Source organism: Neovison vison, chromosome 6, assembly GCF_020171115.1.
Source record: "Neovison vison isolate M4711 chromosome 6, ASM_NN_V1, whole genome shotgun sequence".
NCBI classification, from domain to species: Eukaryota; Metazoa; Chordata; class Mammalia; order Carnivora; family Mustelidae; genus Neogale; species Neogale vison.
In genome coordinates this window covers 5052245-5072842 of record NC_058096.1, presented here as the reverse complement: position 1 = coordinate 5072842, position 20598 = coordinate 5052245, and the positions used below count along the sequence as shown (strand labels likewise).

Here is a 20598-nt window from a genome sequence, read left to right as displayed (position 1 = left end):
TGAGGACCAATTGCATGTGTCTGGAGAAAGCCCACAGCATGAGCCATGCACATGCTCTAGAGAGGGCCTGCTGGTCTCTGTGGCCCCAGATCCTGTGTGGGAGCCGAGCACACATGCCATCACCATACTACTGGTGCAGAAACTTCAGCCTTTATATCCGGCGATGGAGAAGGAAGATACTTCCTCCTCCTGTTTCTACGCCAAACTGATCACTTACCTATTGGCATCCCTCAGCCCACAGTGACAGGGACTGTGGCTGGCCTTCCCTTCCTTCATTTCTACACCAAGTGTCTCAGCCTCACCAAAGGGATGAAGGAAATCCGTACTGTATCAATGGGACACTTCAGACTGAATATGAAGGACAAGCAGAATCCCTAAAACAGGTGGTTTCTGTCAAGCAGAACTGCTACAGAGGACATATGAAAACGTGAACTTAAAAAAAATAGAGTTCCCCGACGGCCAAGGATGGAGGAAGACACGAAAGAATGCCACTTTCATTCTAACAACGAGAAAGAGAGGCTGTTAATCTACAAATCACTCTTCTCTGAATAATTCAGAAGGTCACAGGTGAGTAGGTAAACTCAGTTGCAGAGAGTTAAATCTGGCAAGGATGTGTAGGTCTATAAAGAGCTGCGTCTTTGGCACAGGGTGGGAGGCCAAGGACCTCGGCACGAAAGCAGACGTGAAATAAAGAACTGGAAGTAACTGTGACCCACCACGGTCTCGACTTCTCTTTCATGCACCAGGGCCAGAATTGAATAAAATACGAAGACACACAAAAAAAGCAAGAAAAAAAGACCAGAGAGAAAAGTATCAACAGAATTTGACATGGAACTCTCTCAGACAGGGCTTTTATGGTAATTATGATTTCCATAAACGGGTGGGGGGTTCAGAAAGAATCCTAAAACTATTAAACTATGAAAGAGACAAAAATGATAAAAACAAAAAACACAGTATTAGAGATGAAGAAATCCTTAAACAAGTTAATCACTGGGTTATACACAGTAGAGGAAAAAATTAGTGAATGTGAACCTAGGTCAATGGAAAACACCCAAAGATAAAGAAAAAGTGCAAAAGAGTGAAAAATACAAAATGGATTGTCCTGGAGTTCTGAAACTATACCAAATCTTCTAACATTGAAAATTAGAGTCCCAAAAAGAGAAGAAAAAAAAAGGGCATAAGAAATAAGACTTGAAATACAGAATGAATACCATTATTAATCAAGTTGATTTAACCAACATCTACAGAACTCTGTATCCCACAATAGCAGAAGACATACTGTTTTGAGGGCACATTTGACACTTACCAAAATAGATGATATTGTTAGTCATAATGCAAATGTCAATAGATGTTCTGAGGTAAAAATAATACATGTTATGTTCTATTTCCACAGCAAAACTAAAATTGAAACCAGTAACACAAATACATCTGGAAAAACACCCAAATATTTGAAAATTAAACAACACATTTCTCAATAACTCATAAGTCAAAGAGGAAATTACTAGAGTAATGAGAAAAATACATATATTTGGAGTTGAACAAAGATATAAAAACACCACAACAAAATTTGTGGGGTCCAGCTAAAAGCAATAGATAAAAGTTTGTAGTATTAAATTATTATATTAGAAAAGGAAGAGAGCACAGATCAACCGTCTAATCGTCCACTTTAAGAAACTATTCTGAGAAGGGCAAGGAAAACCCAAAGTAAGGAGAAAGAAGAGAATGATAAAGAAGACAACTGAAATCAGTAAAATACAAAACAGAAAAACAATAGAGATTATTGATTTTATAAAGCCAAAAGCCAGTTTTTTCTTTGGAAAAACAACAACAACAACAACAACAACAACAACAACAATATCATAACTAAGCCTCAAGCTGGACTGATGAGAAGAGAGGACAAAATTTACAAATAACCATAATGAGAGAGGTCATTGCTACAGTCCTTACTTGAATGGAAAGGATGACAGCAGCATATCAGGAATAACTTTGTGCCAGTGAATTTGAAAACTTAGATTAAATAGATACATTTCTTGAAAGATACAAACTATCAAAGATCAATCAGGAAAAAGTGGATGAAGTTAATAGTCGTATATCTACAAATTAATTTATACTTTAAAAACCTTCCACAAATAACACCAGTTTCAGTAGTCAATATATATATTTTTAATTTATTTATTTGACAGAGATCACAAGTCGGTGAGAGGCAGGCAGAGAGAGAGAGAGGAGGAAGCAGGCTCCCCGCAGAGCAGAGAGCCTGATGCGGGGATCCTGGGATCATGACCTGAGCTGAAGGCAGCGGCTTAATCCACTGAGCCACCCAGGCGCCCCTCAGTAGTCAATATTACCTAATACTTAAAGAAGAAATAAAACCAATTTTACACACTTACAGAAAACGCAAACTCACTTTACAACTGATTTTATAAGGCCAGCATCATCTTGATACCACAGTCAGATGAAAAGCATATAAAACAACAACAACAACAACCAGGACCAATATTCCTAATGAACACAGACATAAAAATCCTTAATGAAACAATACCAAATCAGATATATCAACATACACAAAACAATGCATCACGGCCAAATGAGATTTACTTCAAGAAGGCAAGTTTGGTTTAAATTCAGAAATTAATCAATGAAACTCATATCAACAGACCAAAATAAAAACACAGTATGACCAACTGAATAGATACATTTTTTTTTTTTACAGAATTCAACATCCTGATAAAATCTCATAGCAAACTAGGAACAGAATGAATTAACCTGATAAAAGATTTCTATAGAAAACTCATAAATAAATCATATATAATCAAAAAGAACCTCCAAAAAATTGCTAGAATCATAGTGAGCTTAGCAAAGTCATGGCATATCAATGTAAACAATTTAAAATTAATTTTATTTATACATATATTAGTTACAAGCAATTGGAAATGGAAATTAAAAAAATATATTTGCATCAAAACATGAAATGTTTAGAAATTCATTTGAAAAGATATGTGGGAGACGGGCTCACTAAGGACTACAAAAGTTCTTGCCAGCAATTAATGAAGACCAAAATAAACGGAGCATGACAACATGCTCCTGGATAAAAATTCTCAATATTTTCAGACAGTAAGAGGAAATCTTTTTTCATAAAGAGCCTAATAATAACTATTTTAGGCTTTGTAGGCCACACTGTTAAAACTACATACTTCTGCCACAAGAGTAGCCATAGAAAATATACAAATAAAGCTGCCTGATTGGGCCCCAATAACATCTATTCAGAAAGTCTGCTTGTGGGCGGGATTTGACTTGTGCCCCACATCTGGCTGACATCTGGTTTAAAGGTATGGAAGAAGTAAATGGCTATAATTATAAATTTGGAAGGCAGAGGGCATACACATTTGGATTAGTTTTGTGTCAGGTATCTGATGTATGAAATAAAACATTTTAAGTAGAAAACTTTAAATTTATCTTATTCATGAAGAATTCAAAAACAGGGATGAAAAGTTTTAAAGATATAATAGTATTTTTCTTTTTTTTTTTGAAGATTTAATTTTCATTTTATTGTTTTCCTATTTTCATTCTTTTTTTAAATTAACATGTAATACATTATTTGCCCCAGTTGTACGGGTCTGTGAATCATCAGGCTTACACATTTCACAGCACTCACCATGGTACATACCCTCCCCAGTGTCCATCACCCAACCACCCTCTCCCTACGCAATTGATTTTTTTAAATTTATTTTTTCTTTTTTTTTTTTTCCAATTTATTTATTTTCAGAAAAACAGTATTCATTATTTTTTCACCACACCCAGTGCTCCATGCAAGCTGTGACCTCTATAATACCCACCACCTGGTACCCCAACCTCCTACCCCCCCCGCCACTTCAAACCCCTCAGACTGTTTTTCAGAGTCCATAGTCTCTCATGGTTCATCTCCCCTTCCAATTTAGTATTTTTCTAATTGCAACACATCGGGGCGCCTGGGTAGCTCAGTCAATTAAGTGTCTGCCTTCGGCTCAGGTCATGATCTCAGGGTCCTGGGATTTCTCAGGGTCAGGGCATCCAGGCTTTCTGCTCTTGGGGAGCCAGCTTCTCTCTTTCCCTTACCCCTCTCTCTGCTCATGCTCTCTTTCTCTCTCTCTCTCAAATAAATAAATACATTATTTACTGCAATACATTACTTTCCACAGCATCAGCTACTATTTTCCAAAGTGAGACAAAATGAACAAAACCCATCTTATCCCTAAATCTGTTCACTCTTTGGGAATAAAGAAGTTGTCAAAATGTTGAAAACGCAAATTTAGAAACATGTATAATATGGATCCTTTAAAACAATTCACGGAAGATTTTAACAAATGTTTGATGAATTATGAACATGCCAGTAAGTGAATGATTGGTTTTGAAAAATAATTAATGAAAGCTATCTGCCAGCTTGCTATGATGGTGCAAAGTTGAGAATCCCATATCAGGCATCTGAGAATTTTTGATGAAAAATTCAAACAGTAAAAAAATAAATGCCCTCTTTTTTCTCAAGACCCAAATCCCATAATTTCCCTTCTTAATATTTTATAAGTTCATATAAAAATGTGCTTTGTTTTTACAAACACTCAGTTACTGAGCAACCACTGGAGTGGCAGACACTGCACATACCTACGATCACAAAAGACTATAGCCCCTCTTTCAATCATCTCTGAAGCTAGCGGTCTCACTGTGGGGAATGTGAGCTACCCTATGGAGAGGTACATGTGCGTATGTCCTCCAACCAGCACTCTGTGAGGACCTGAATCCTGACACACAAGAGTGAACTTGGGAGGAGACTCTTCTCGGGTTGATCCTTGGCAGGACTGCATCCCTGACCAACACCTTAACGGCGATGCTGGGAGAGACCTTGAACCAGAGGACTCAGCTAAGCCACACCCAGATGTCTAAACCCAGACATAAGGAGAGAATAAGTGTGCATTATTTCAAGGCACTAATTTGGGGATAATTTGTTACAGAGCAACAGATCACCCATACACTGAGAAACTAGGTAATAAGGTAATCTTAAACCATAGTGAGCCCACAATATTGCTTTTTAAGATTTCTGGTTATAATTATTTTATGATTAGTTGACTTTCTTTCTTATTCCACAAGATTAAGGACCATGTTGCAAGGAATATCTCCATTTATTAATCAAGGCACTAACAGAGTGGAAGGTGATCTCCTAGGTTAATGCTTGGAGTGAAAATCTGTACATTTAGTGTAGAAATACATGAGTAACATGCTTACTGAAGGACACATCAATTTCATTTCAATCAGTGCTGGCTGAGGTTCATTTTTTCCTCACACATGTATGTGATTGATTGTTTTGATCTTCATCAATAAATTATATATCTCATTATTTTAATTTGCACATTTTGACAAATTTTTTGCATATTTCTTTGTTTTTGAGCATTTTTTCACAAATGTATTGGCAATTTGTATGTGTTTTCTTGGTGAACAGTCCATCCATAGGTTTGGCCTATGTATCTACCCAACTTTCTGTCTTTTCCTTCTTCATTTGCCAAAGCATTTTGGATCTTAAAAAGCATTTCTATACTTTTATTTTACACAAATCTAATATTTTTCTTTTTTTTTTTTAAGTCATGAATAGATGTCAAATATTAGCAACTATTTTTCACTATCTGTTGAAATGATCATATGCTTTTTCTCCTATAAAAGTTGACCATTTGTTTTAAAATTTTGGTTTTATACATTGTAAAATTCCTTTTCATGGATCACATGTTCTTTAGGGTGAAGATAAGAGGATATTATGGAACTTATAACCAAAGCAAAAGCCTTTAATTTTTAAGTGCTTAAATTTGGTCCACATTTTGAAAACCTGTAAAGGCTATTGATGTCCTTCTCAACATTAACTTCAAGAAAGGAGCCAGATCTAGTCCAATGCACACAACCCAAAAATTCAGCCACATGTAGGATTTAAGGAATATGTCCATAAGTCAGAAACTAGGAAATCTGAAGATGCAATAGGATTTATATAAATTACATAAAACTGTGTCTAAAACCCTAAAAACTCTAATGGAATGTTGATAGAGTATGAGCCAGTTATAGGATCATTCATGTCAAAAACATGCATGTTTGCCTTTCCTTAAAGAATTTCCACCAAAAAAATGTAATATTTGACACATTTATGCCAAAGAAATACAACATAGACTTTAACTGTGTTGCTAAACTGTCTCTATTAAATAGCGGAAAAGGATTATCTATTAATTCCTATCTAGAGTGAGAGAAGCCTCTTCATTCCTGAAAGGTCTTAACTAAGACAGAAATAAAGCATAAATGCATTTGAAAAAAAAAATTAAATTTTTTTTTTTTTTTTCATGAGGAAATGAACCTAACTTGAAGGGTCATATAATTTATAAATCTGATCATAGTTGCTAAACAGAATAATAGTGAACCAATTCATCTACCATAAGAACAGCAAGCCCAAGGGTTACTATTTGTTTAATTTTGGGGAAGCAGACCTTGTCACAGTTTGATGCAATTATTGGTCATCCACTTTAGGTTCATCATTATTGTAAAGAGCAAAATTTAACATGGCGTGTACAATATTCAAAATTCTGTAATCTTGTCGGCATGAGGTAAGCACTGTGGGTAATTAGCTAGAAGATACGCTATAGCAGCCAGAAGTCATTAATTAAAAAGCTGTCGATTTTATGTGGAAAGCTAGGGTCAAGTGGGGACGATTTTAATGCTCTATTACACGAATAGAAAATGTTAAAGCATTATGTAAGGCACATACTGAATTACTGGGTGTGTTAATGCTGTGTGACCTTTCTTATTTATGGAAAGATATGCTTAGCGCTGTTTCCAAGGACTGAAGGAATGGTCACAGGGAAGGGAACAGCCAAGGGCCAGCAAGAGAACCCACTTGGAAGGCAGCAGTGAAGATGCTGATTGATTCATCTTTTCTTCCACTCTTGAGTCATTACTGGTCTGTAGCAAGAGAGCACTTGGCTAAGAGTCAGAATTGGAACTTACAGACTATGCCCCTGAGAAAATAGCTTATTTTCTCTGCACCCTTAACTTCATTGGATATGAAACATGAAGAATAATGCATTTGTATGCTCTGTCAGTTCTTGTTCACCAAAGGCAGCAAGGCTGCGTGAATGTGAGAATCCATGTCTACATAAGAAACAAAGAAGTTAGCCAGCGACCACCTGCAGAGAGTCTCCAAATCTGTTTGATTTGAAGTCAAACAGAACAGTGCAAAGGAGATCTCTCTGTGCTCCCTGGGCTGTATCCAGATGTTTAGGCTGAGAGCACACCCCTCTCCTCACCAAGAAATCAAAAACACAATCCCTTTTATCCTTCTGGGGGGGGTGGTGGTGTTTCCTTGAGGAATGGGTTTGTTTTGCTTGCTCAGGGAAGTGGCTCTCCTCGTTGGGGAAGAGATGGTGGGTGGCAGGGAGTGAGCAGCTCCAAAGACAGATGTGGAGATGGCGGGGGCGGGGGGAGGGGGGAGCAGGCAACAGCAGTGTCAGCAGCAGTGCACCTGCTCCAGGGGGAGCAGCTGCAAATGGAGCCATTGTTCAGTGACCAAGTGCTGAGCTCTGGTGCCTCGTTCTGGGGAAGAGCCCAGAAGTGGACAGAGGCGGGCCGGAGGCTCTGGTCCAGGCCCAGGCTCAAAGGAAGACGCTTCCAAGCTCTACAGCACATGCGTGTGACATTTGTCCCTTTACTCACATGGGAGCGAGCGTACCCTTCCCATCTCTTCCCTAGACTACAGGGACCTGAAGCCTGAAGAAAACTCTTTCCTGCTGAATTGTCACCAGGCTCTGATTAGATTTCACTGGTGAGAAGTACTTGAATACAGTTCGGAAGGAGCGGGGAAGGAAAACCCGCCATTCTCCTCCAGAAGCAACAAGCGGGGGCAGAGGCTGCTGCCAGACGTCACTTCCGGGATAACGTCATTTCTGGGATAACGTCACTTCCGGGATAACGTCACTTCCGGGATAACGTCATTTCCGGGATAACGTCACTTCCAGAAGAACATCTTCCCTGCTCTTGAGCCCAGCGGTGGCTGCAGCCACAGACAGGAGTGACTTCTCCTAGTTCCTGTGTTTCTGGAGTTGTAAGTCGTAGAACAATTCGTTCTGTATGTGACGACCTGGAGCCATCCAACAGGTCTCAAATATCCCACAGAAGGAATCCTTGCGTTTTGGAGCATCTCACAAATCCCAGCGTGGGGAAACCTCGATGGCTTCGTGATGCCACCCGCTTTATGAAGGGGAAATCATGGACAGGAACTCCAACCTAAGCCAACATCTGATCCTCACCCTGACTTCAGATGCACGAGATCTCTATCCACCTCTGCAGAGTGTGCTGGCCATGCTCTCGCCCTGAAACCTATGTCTAGCTTGTGTTCTCAGACTTCTGTCCTTACATTCCTGGCTCCTAAGCCCTCAAGTTTGGCAGTTCCCCAGACTTTTCACGCCTCTAATTCCTGGTGTTGTCTTCTCACAAATCACCACACCTTAAGTGGGACAGCGTCAGGGTTACCTGCTTTGTAAATCTGCATCCAAGTACGCTTGCCCTGCAATTCTGTTCCCTCCAGTCCTTTAGGTCTGCACCGCTGGCCCCTCTTCTGCGAAGACCGCCTCGCTTGGGTCGAGCAGCTTCATGCCGGCCCGGGCTGGCTGCCGCTTCTAGCTCACTAGCTCTCACGCCAGCTTCGTGACTTTAACTCTACACCCCACTGGCAAGGATTCCTTTGTACCGTTCCGGTAGGACACTGGCCCCTCACTCGCCAGAAAGTAGGGCCATGGACTGACACCGTCAGCAGGGAGCTCAAGTGACTCCCTCATGCTGATTCCACTGTCACACTGCATGGCGACTGTGGGTCTCAGGGGCCTCTGCAGCTGCATCCGCCCCATGAGGCCTTCGCCACGTCCCTGGAGCAGGACATCCCCGAACATTTGCCCTGAGTGTGGTGAGAACAAGGAGAAAGAAGGCAGAGGGAGGAACAGAGAAGAAGAGAGAAGGGAGGGCAAGATAGGCCTGGGGCCTCTGGTCCTGGGGACCCTACCAAGGCTCAGGGAAATTGCAGATTCTTTGGGTAGGGGTGGGAGTATCTTGGAGCTCCTCCCAGGGCCACTAGACGCCACTTATTTTAGCCCAGAGGAAGACAGGAGATTTTCATCCCTGGTGAATTTTACTCTACCATCAAAGGAAGAATATAAGACAATATTTTGAGTATCCAGACTTAATTTTCACCACTATGTCACAGAGAGGCGTTGTCTTCTTTTTCGGGTTCTTTGAGCTCTTCCCAGGTTTTAATTCCAGATCATGGTGCTGTTGGGGACAGGGTCAATGGATAACAGTTGGGCCCAAGAGCCTGGATGAACCTCATGGATGAGCCTGGCAGATGAGCTTGAAGCAGGTGTTGCTGGACAGACCTAGGAGGTTTGCTATTGGTCCAGCAAACCAGTGGCTCAGAAGAGATTGAATGTGAGGTTAGAGACTCAGGACTCTCTGCCCACAAAGGGAACAGGGTAAGTGGTGAGCCCAGGAGTGCCTGCACACATGCACATGTGTTCTTCCTGTCATCCTGAGACACAGGCCTTGGGGACTATGGACAGTCCTGAGATATCACCTTGACCTTGGGAGAGAAGGGCTGAGCAGGGTCAAGGTGAGGCATTTCAGGAAAAGCCCCTGAAGTAGGAGGAGGCTCTTGAGGTGTCACCTGAGCAGTTGGATCAGATACTGAGCAGTGTTTGTGTCTTGGTCTGACACTGAACATGGCGCATGGAAGCATCCAGGGAACTGTCACAAGCCTCTGTTTTTATTTCTACAGATTTCAAAACAAAAGAGTCAAGGCCTTGTTGGCCCCTATAATGAGTCTACAACAAGAGAGGAGGGTTTGGGTAGGGGGTGCTGAAGCCAAGCGACACTTGGACACTTGGGGGATCTTGGTGGTAAGGGACAGTCAGACTCTCTGATAGACTGCACCTCTGGGTGCAGAAATGACCACCGTGAACGGCTTTCTGGGGACTATGGGTGTTGCCTGAACACAAGCAAAAATGCCTTCCCTAAGCAGCAGCAGATGCTCAGACACCTCTGAGGAAAACTGGAACTAGGGAAGCGAAGCCTCTGCTGAGAAGGGAAGGACACAGGCAGGGGCAGGGTGGGGGGGAGGCAATCTGAGAAACAGGCAGAACAAGGAGGGCCCCACCCCTACCGCAGGCCTCTCTGTGTGCTAGAGAGCAGAAGAAGACAGGAACTCCCCCAAATGAAGGACAACCTGTCCCTCACTGGAAGAGGAGACATGGGTGGCCACAGAGGACTGACAGACTATGGTTATGGATGGGCCGCTTTCCACCCAGAAAACTGCAGAGGACCAAACACACTTGCAGGCAGAAGCTTAAAAATACTCATAGCTGCTGACACACAGAAAGAAAGCAATTAAATTATAATAGACGTTTTACAAAGATTCAAATAGGGTGCCTGGGTGGCTCATTGGTTAAGCATCTGCCTTTGGCTCAGGTCATGATCCCATGACCCTGGCATCAAGTGGGGGTGAGGGGTCCTGCTCAGCAGGGAGTCTGCTTCTCCCCTTCCCCACTACTTGTGCTCTCCCTCTTTCTTTCTTGTGCTCTCTCAAATAAATAAATGAAATCTTGCATTCCCACCAACAGTGTAGGAGGGTTCCCCTTTCTCCGCATCCTCGCCAGCATCTGTCATTTCCTGACTTGTTGATTTTAGCCATTCTGACTGGTGTGAGGTGATATCTCATTGTGGTTTTGATTTGTATTTCCCTGATGCTGAGTGATATGGAGCACTTTTTCATGTGTCTGTTGGCCATCTGGATGTCTTCTTGGCAGAAACGTCTGTTCATGTCCTCTGCCCATTTCTTGATTGGATTATTTGTTCTTTGGGTGTTGAGTTTGTTAAGTTCTTTATAGATTTTGGACACTAGTCCTTTATCTGATATGTCGTTTGCAAATATCTTCTCCCATTCTGTCAGTTGTCTTTTGATTTTGTTAACTGTTTCCTTTGCTGTGCAAAAGCTTTTGATCTTGATGAAATCCCAAAAGTTCATTTTTGCCCTTGCTTCCCTTGCCTTTGGCGATGTTCCTAGGAAGATGTTGCTGCTGCTGCCTACACTGTTGGTGGGAATGCAAGCTGGTGCAACCACTCTGGAAAACAGCATGGAGATTCCTCAAAATGTTGAAAATAGAACTGCCCTATGACCCAGCAATTGCACTACTGGGAATTTACCCTAAAGATACAAACGTAGTGATCCAAAGGGGCACGTGCACCCGAATGTTTATAGCAGCAATGTCCACAATAGCCAAACTATGGAAAGAACCTAGATGTCCATCAACAGATGAATGGATCAAGAAGATGTGGTATATATACACAATGGAATACTATGCAGCCATCAAAAGAAACGAAATCTTGCCATTTGCGACAACATGGATGGAACTAGAGCGTATCATGCTTAGCGAAATAAGTCAAGCGGAGAAAGACAACTATCATATGATCTCCCTGATATGAGGGAGTGGTGATGCAACATGGGGGCTTAAGTGGGTAGGAGAAGAATCCATGAAACAAGATGGGATAGGGAGGGAGACAAACCATAAGTGACTCTTAATCTCACGAAACAAACTGTGGGTTGCTGGGGGGAGGGGGGTTGGGAGAAGGGGGGAAGGTTATGGACATTGGGGAGGGTATGTGCTTTTGGGTAAATTGGAAGGGGAGATGAACCATGAGAGACTATGGACTCTGAAAAACAATCTGAGGGGTTTGAAGTGGCGGGGGGGGTGGGAGGTTGGGGTACCAGGTGGTGGGTATTATAGAGGGCACAGCTTGCATGGAGCACTGGGTGTGGTGAAAAAATAATGAATACTGTTTTTCTGAAAATAAATAAATTGGAAAAAAAAATAAATAAATATAAATATGAGAAAAAATAAATAAATAAATAAATAAATGAAATCTTAAAAAAAAAGATTCAATATTAGAGAGATTGTCCCTGATATTGGCTGGGAAGGCCTGATGTTTTAATGAGGTCCCTGTTCTCCACGTTAACCTTTAAATGTATTACAATCTCCCAAAGTTTTCAGAATAAATTTTTCTGGAACTTGGTACAATTATCGTGACATTCATCTAGAAGAACTAAGCAGACAAAACTCCATGTGAGAAAGTCAGGATAATTTTAGGTGTGGGGGGGGGGATGGGGTGACTGGGGGATGGGCATTAAGGAGGGCATGGGATGTGATGAGCACTGGGTGTTATGCACAACTAATGAATCATTGAGCAATACATAAACAACGAATGATGTACTATATATTGGCTAATTGAATTTAATTAAAAGAAGGGAAAAAGAAAAAATACAGAACATTTTTATAAAACAAGTAAAGACAGTGTCATTGTACTAGATATTAAAATATATTTGGAAGAGAGAACCCTCTAATACACATGGTCCCGATGCCAGTGGACAGATCAGAGTAAAAGAAAAGACACAAAACAGACTTCAGTGGACACATTTTTTCTTTCATAGACTATAAAGCGGTACATGTTAGTGGGAGAAAGGTTGGGTTATCCATGGTTTTAGGACCACTGGTATCCATATAAGCTTAAGATGATGACCATTGATGTTATTGACTAATTGCTATGTGCCAGGTGCCAGGATAAATGCTTTCTATGAGCCATCTTACTAAATCATCCCATGATTCCCCTTATTTCATCTGCCAGACACATGAGGAAGCTGTGGTTCACACAGGTTAAATAATTTCTGTGCAGTAACATAGCCAGACAATGCTGTGTCTGGGGTCTGAACTCAGCTGACTTTCTTAACAGATGGTTTCCTAAACTACTTCTCCTAGATTCCCAACTTCTTTTATTTTCTCTGGGGGAAAAAAAAGCCCAAGTTTAATACAGCTTAGTGTATAAACAATAGGTTTTGAGGTTCAAAGATGGCAGCATAAAACCAGCATTTCCTCTCTTCCTGAAAACCAACCTTATAAGCACAAATAGGAGAAAGAGAGATGGAATAGCTCAACCACAAAGGAGGTAAACGATCAATGAGCAGAAGTATGTGCAGAAAGATAGGGACAGATGACCGTGGGTGTGAATCTCAGCAAGCACCGACAGAGGATGTGTCGTCAGAGTGGGGGCACATCTAAGGGGTCCAACCAGCACCCAGGACCATAGGGTGCCCAGACTGGGTGGGGCTGGAGCTTCCCCTGCCCCTGCTGTGGCTCTTAGAATCAGACTGGCAGGATGAAGCGAGAAGCCACGTCCTTGGACAAAGTCATCTCTTTCTGGGGCTGTGAATTTTCCTCAAATGGGAGTTCTCGAAAGGAAGCCAGCATGTAGCAGCGACAGTATGATAGAAACAGGAAAAGCAACCAGGTAATGGGATCGCACCAGAAAAACGTTGCCGTGAGTTAGACGAAAGCTGTGAACAAAACAGCCGCTTGCCTAAGAAGCCAGAGCTCAAGCAAGAGTGAAATATGCACCAGCAGAAGTGGCGAAAGGTGGAGGAAAAATAAAATCACCAACGTGAAGGAAAAACTGGAGAGAGTGTAAAGAAGAGCAGACTCGCTGGGGTGAAAAAGGTGTAGAAAATAAACATGGAAAAACCATACTGAGTCAACGGCTAAAAACCCAGAGAGAACACAGCTCTTGCAACGGATGGTGATGCCACAGTGGAGCGCCTGCAGAAGAAAATGAAAAGCAGGGAAGAGAACAAATATTTACAGATGCAATTTAAATCTTGTTTTCTTAAATTAAAGATGTTTAGAATCTGTTGTATTAAATGGCACACCGCCGTGGTGCAAAACCAGGCCCAGACGACGCAACCGCCGGCTCTGAAATCAGCTCTTTGGTACACGCCGCAGAATGATCCAGTCCCTCCTCTCGGGAAGTCAGGCAGGCGCCATTCCCTCCCAGGAAATAATGTCAGCCCCAGTCTCCTACTGGCCCAGCCAGCTCTGTGTGTGAAAAAGGAACAGACAAGCCATCGTGAACAGAGCAGAGCTTGGAATAGGGCTCACTGGGAAGGGGTGGCTAAGGACCAGTGGCAGCACAGGGCTGGTGTCGCAGCAGAGGAAAATCCAGAGTTCGGCATCAGCCGCAGACCAGCAAGTGGAAGGTATGAGCTCTGACAGTGCAGAAATCATTTATCCAAAAAGAAAAAAAAAAGAAAGAAAAAGAAAAAGAAAAAAGAAAGAAAAGAAAAATAAAAGTATACTTGGGAAGTTCCTCTTTGCTTATCCTGGGGATTGAGGGCTATGTCCACAGAGAGGGAAGCCCGCACTTCTGAGCTGACTACAGTCTGACTTGCCCTCCAGGGGTGGGAGTGTGCCATGTCTTCTCCTCTTGGCTCACAGCCACAGCCAGCCCAGCAGCCTGGCAGATTCTGAGCAGCTTCTCCTCCTGCCCTGCTGTCACTCGGACCCGAGCCCTGTCACGGCTCGGGGGCTCCTCGCGGGCTCCAGCCGCAGGTCCTGCTTCCACATCCTGCTGATGCACAGACACTCCACCCCTCCCGGGTTGTTCCAACAGCCTCCTAGTTTGGGGTCAGCATGGCAGCAGAAGAAAGGGGAGAGCGTCACTGTCACAACTGTGACCCCCACTCACCCCCACCTTGGCATCACCACATCCTTGTAATGACGGAGGGACCGCTGACCTCCTGGGAACTCTCAGATCTCCTTTCACTCTGGCCCGGCTGCAAGGTCTTCCTCCATGTTTCTGGAACATTCTGGGCACAAACACATTTCTGCCCCTGGCTTTGGGACCAGCTGGACCTTTGACCTTCCCCGTTTGCCTACAGACGTGCACAAATCTCATTTCCCCTTTCTTTCAGGCTTCACTGACATTCCCTTCTCCCCGGCCTTCCCTAACAACTTGACCTGAAATGCACACTACTCCCACTCCTCTCCGACCCTTACACACCCAGGCATGCTCTGCCCCTTGCCCTTGAATGTTTCCATGACTACACTTTTCTGAGGTCAGAAGTACCCTTGTCCCTTGGCAGAGAGCAAAGGATGCCCCAGCAGACCATAGGCCAAGCACTGGCTGATGCAGCTCCTCCTTGGGCCTGAGTGGCTAATAAGGGGATGGCCCCCAAGACAGCAGCTGAAACTCATTCCTACCACCAAACATTTCTGGGAACACAGATGAGGCCCACTATGGTATTCAGCTCTGATTTTAAAAAAAGAAAAATCTCTTTAGACAAGAAGACTTGTTTGTCCATGTTAAAGGACAAAAATGTCACAGACAGCATTGGATGTTTCAGACTTAGTGCATCCAGACCCACGGTCCAAGGTCAAACTGTCAGAATGCTATCTTCCCACAAAGACTGTTTCCTTCCTGCACCAGCCACCCTCAAGCCACTGCATTTACTCTGGAACTCTGCAGCTTCAGGATTAAACTGTTATAACTCTCAGACGAACAACCCAAGTCTCTTTTGTTTACATCTTTTTGTCACACATAAGGAAGGTGCCCTCATGTTCTTAGTAAATATTTGATTATTGGGAACATGTTCCATAGCAAGGCTAAATTTTTCCTAAGAAACTTCTTTATCACTTATATAATTAAAGTGATAATATACAATCTCCCTCTTTGCTATCAGAAGATATTTAAAAATAAGCATCTGGGCACCCGGGTGGCCCAGTCAGGTAAGCTGCCAACTCTGAGTTTAGGCTCAGGTTTTGATTTCAGGGTCCTGGGATCAAGCCCCACATCAGGCAATGCTCAGTAGGGAGTCTGCTTGAAATGCTGTCTCCCTCTTCCTCTGTCAATCCCCCAGCTCATGTACTCTCTCTCAAATAAATCTTTAAAAATAAGCAGACCTGGGCGCCTGGGTGGCTCAGTGGGTTAAGCCGCTGCCTTCGGCTCAGGTCATGATCTCAGGGTCCTGGGATCGAGTCCCACGTCGGGCTCTCTGCTCAGCGGGGAGCCTGCTTCCTCCTCTCTCTCTGCCTGCCTCTCTGCCTACTTGTGATCTCTCTCTGTCAAATAAATAAATAAAATCTTAAAAAAAAAAATAAGCAGACCTAGGGCATCCAGGTGGCTCAGTTGGTTAAGCGTCTGCCTTCAGCTGGGATCATGATCCTGGGATCCTGGGATTGAATCCTGTATCAGGCTCCCTGTGCCATGGGGAGCCTGCTTCTCCTTCTTCCTCTCTCTCTGTCTCTCTGTCTCTCATGAATAAAGAAATTAAATCTTTAAAAAAAATAAGTAGACCCCTTATTTAAAAAAAAATAAGTATAACCCCTGGTGTTATTTTCATTGTAGGAAACAGGCAGTAGTGTGACCTGTGGAAGGTTGATCCAGGAATACAACTCTGGCCAGTGGCCAAGGGGGTTTGAAAGTGATAGAAATTGCTTGCTCTGAGCCAGAAATTCTACTGGTAGAAATGTATGCCTGGGAAAGAATGGACACCTACAAAGTTCGGTGAGATAGAGTCACTGTGACATTTTTAGGATAGTGAAAAGGCAGAAGGAAGCTAACATACACTGTGCAGCAAAATGTCGGGCACACCCAGCTGCCAAGTGTCCATCCGGCCCTTTTCATGAAATAGCCCAAGTTGTAGGCATGGCTGCCGCGTGCGCAGCTACAAAGCATCTTGCAGACCTCTGGGGGTTGTTGTTTGTTTGTTTGTTTGTTTTGATGCTTATTACTTGTTTTGTTAGAGAGATCTCCCTTTGAAGTAAAAAGAAGAGAGGGGTAGCAGGGATGGAGAGAGAGGCAGGTCTTCAACAATTCCCCTGGGCCAGCAGCAGCAACACAGAGGGGCCCTTGCCTCTGCGTTTAACCAGGACAGCTTTCTGGGCCTGATGAGGACTGTCACATGCCAGGCCACCAGGGCTGAGCACATGGAACCCACGGAATCGTGGTTTGCAGTTCCACCATAAAAACGAGTTGGAGGAGGGCGCAATGCCAAGGAGACACCAGAGAGAAGTGGGGGAGGGGCTGGCCCCCAGAGCAGAGCAGCAGAACTGATTTATGGACATTCTGGAGAGGTTCCTGTGGGGGAATGACTCAAGTCGGGTGGCAGCTCTCTCCCTTCCATGGGAAAGTTGGAAGTGGCCACGGAGCTCAGCAGGGTGAGCTGCTTGCCAACAGGGACAGAACAAATGTGTAAGCAGTTTGGGTCCCTGAAACCCTAGAGGAAAAAACAAACTGGTCTTGAACTGTCCAGACTCCTCATAAGAGAAAGAGTAAACCCTTGTGGCTTCAAGTCACTGAGCCCAATCCTTACAAAGGCAAAGCGATGGAGGGATCTATGGAAGTGTTAATGGGAACACTACACAGGGATTAAAAAGTCTTAGTGATCACCCATGCTTATTGAGACAGAAAGACATTCACAGCATATTGATAACTGAAGAAAGGAGATCATAAGTCTGGAAGAATCATGATCAATGAAAAAAGCCTGTAAAATTATATGAAAAAAAAATATATATATATGTTTGTAGGGTGGCAGGTCTGAAAGGCTAGCCAAAAACACTAAGAGTAGTTATTTTTACCTTTGAATGATGCTATTTGGAGGGAACTTAACTTTATAAAATATTTGTTGCAATTTGTTTGTTTCTTGGTTGACTTCATATTACACAAAAAAGTTAAAAATAAAAACTTACTTTGCCCATCAGTGATGGGAAGGAATAAAATGTCATCAGATCCATGACTGATGAAGCACTATGCGTGTATGAGAAACACTCTATCAAACAAATAAGACATGGAGAGAAGCAAGTAAGTAACACGGATAAGAAACTTCCCAAAAGGGAAGCAGAAGTGATCAGTCAACAGAGGATAACAATGTTTCAACATTGTTAGTAATCCAAATATGCAAATTAAAACAGAAAGTGCTTTCAACTATCACACTGCAAAGTTTAAGAATAAAAAGATACTTCCGAATTGGTGAGGAGGCAGGGGCACACAGGACTCACCCTGCAGTATTTTCCAAAGGGCGGCCAGCACAGATTCATAAATGTGGTCATGCTACTGTGCTTCTGAGGACTTCCCTAAAGAGGACAATCACACGCTGCCCCACATGCATATCCAAGGCTGTTTATCCCGTGGAGTTCATAGTACGAAGAAACTAAAAATAATCTCATGGGGAAAAGGGGAGACTTGCACAAGGGCAAGTATTAGAAATAATTCTAAAGAAGGTGAGTGTTGTGGGGAATGTTCATAATACCAGACATGACATATATATAAACTAAGTTAAATGCATGCTGTTTGTTTTCCTGTAATGTGTAACATGTGGCTTCAAATACAACCTAAAATAAAAAGTCATGTGGGCAGATACTCTGAATAATAGGCATTAGCTTTTTGAATAAACTGCTTTCACATGGACAATGCATGTGGCAGCCTATAGGGGAGTAGCCTCAGGGAATTCTAAAAAAATTTAATTGATTTCCTCCTGTAATGAAGCAGCTTCTAGCACCCTCTTCGCCTGCTCCCTTCTCTCTCCCTCTGGAAGGAAATATATCGGAAAGGAGGTGTAAGTGGCCCATTTGTTTTGCTTTCCTTCTGTTATTTTCACAATAAGGAAATGCAACAGGTTACTTTAAAAAGCAACACCTGGAACACAAACCATGATAAAGTGAACAAATAAATAGTACACTCAGAACAATTAAACACACATAGTAGGTTTTAGATTGTTAAGAGACTGTGATTTATTTGCTTGTTTATCTCACCCATGTGCATTTGACCTTCAACCATTTGATCCATAAATTATTGAGAAAAGATGAGTGAGTAAGAAAAGAGAGAGAACTCTAAAATGCTGGTGAGCCCAGGGAAGAACCCTTCCCTGGAGGAGACTGTAAGATGGACACAAATGATCTCTGTGGTGTCTAGAATGTTCCCCATTAGCCTGCATGTCACATGTTTCTATTTCTGGAATGTTTACAGCCTTACAGTAAAACTGGCGAGGCCACTTTGCTTTTGCAGAGAAAGCATGATTCAAATATGATATTTAAATATGATAGACATATTCAAACAAAGAACACTGGATGCCCAACATGGGACACAGGTGTGAGTGTTTTGAAAAGACTGTACCAGACAAACAATATGGAATTTGTCTATTCTAAGATAACCAGGTAAATCAATCAATCAACAATTTTATTTTTAATCTTCTAAACCCGCTTAATGTCATATGTATATGTTCTGGGGAAATGCTTTTCAAACAATGAGCAATTCTGACCATTGGTTCTTTCATCTGCATATGGAAGGGTGTGTGGTGCTCCCCCAGCAGATCACAGTCACACCATTCAAGCGGGCAACACAGACCTTTCCCGGGAGCTGAAATAACTTCCACTGACTCCCTGCCCCAGACGTGATCTTTCCCAGGGCAGGCTATACAAGACCAGGCACTCCTGGTCCAAACTAAAAACACTCAGATGGACCAGTAGGGATAAGCTGAGAAGACAGAGTTGGTGGAGGTGGGAACGTATTTCCCTGCCAGAAGGAAGTCTGGAAGCATTTGAAATGTTCCTCTAACTCTTTAGATTCAAACATGTTTGGCAGGCAATGAGCAAACCAAGTAACGTCATACCTTTAGAGAACTTCCACACTATGGTGGGTACAGGGTAGCCCTCGGCAGAGCAGTTGAGGACCACAGCCTTGCCATAAATCCCGTCCTGGTCCCGTGGTTGAACCACAAATTTGGGAGGAACTGAAAAGAGAGAAATGTCACCTTTAGTTCAGACAATAACACAACTTATTTTAATACCTGTAGGTATGATTTGAAGAATTCCAAGAATTTTAATGAATATTAAAATACAAACAATGTTTGTATGTTAAGATACATGAAAAATTGGAAAACAATATTTGTGAGCTAAAACAAATTGGGAAAATGACCTCATTTTTCCTAATGAGGAATAAATCATTTTCCTAATAAATCAATGAGATTCTTCAAACTGAAGTTACTTTGCACCTGGAAAAACTGGGCTCATGTGTGGAAGTTGACTAAACCACAGGTATGTGACATTCTTTTTTATCTGTGTTACGGAAAATCTTCAGCAATCCAATCCATGGCAAATACAATCAGGACCACAATTGGAAGAACAAAAAGTAATTATCGATAGTAAGTATTCCTCTTGGGTGCGCACTGCTCAAAGCATTTGTGTTTGTTCTTCTTCTAACAGAAGATGAAGGGAAAATTAATAGGCATCCCCTAAAGGCAATAAAGAACATAGCATGGTATTGAACTTTGCCCAAAAATCTGATGAAGACACATAGACCATTATTCTTGATGTCAGCACTCTCCTGGGCCAATAGGGGACAATGGAGGTTAACTAAAGTGAGGTACCATGATGGCTTTATAATAAGTGTACTTATCCAAAAAAACCCCAGATTAAATAACTGAGTATTTGGTAACTTTTGTGAGGAGCTGAAAAAAATGCATCCCTACCCAAAACATACACAGGCCCTCTGTGTAGAACATACCTGTCAAGAGAAGGCAAATGCCTTGTTAAGTTATTGCTATTCTAAGAGTATTTGGGCTTCCTCTGAAAGAGATGGTACAGGTACTTCTAGAAAAGGCAGCATATGAAGGTATTAGAATCTCAGAAACTTTTCCATCAAAATCAGAATCTCAGAAAATTCTTCATCCCACAATGA

At 42.4% G+C, this 20598-nt stretch overlaps 1 protein-coding gene across 1 annotated transcript in view; it reads right to left on the bottom strand.

Moving 5' to 3' along the window:
- The window catches only part of DSCAM (DS cell adhesion molecule), a 315819-nt gene that overhangs the window by 230673 nt on the left and 64548 nt on the right, over nt 1–20598 (bottom strand). The window contains exon 7 of the mRNA XM_044250904.1: nt 19532–19651. Within this exon, the coding sequence (XP_044106839.1) occupies nt 19532–19651 (120 nt within the window). The remainder of the gene's footprint in view (nt 1–19531; nt 19652–20598) is intronic.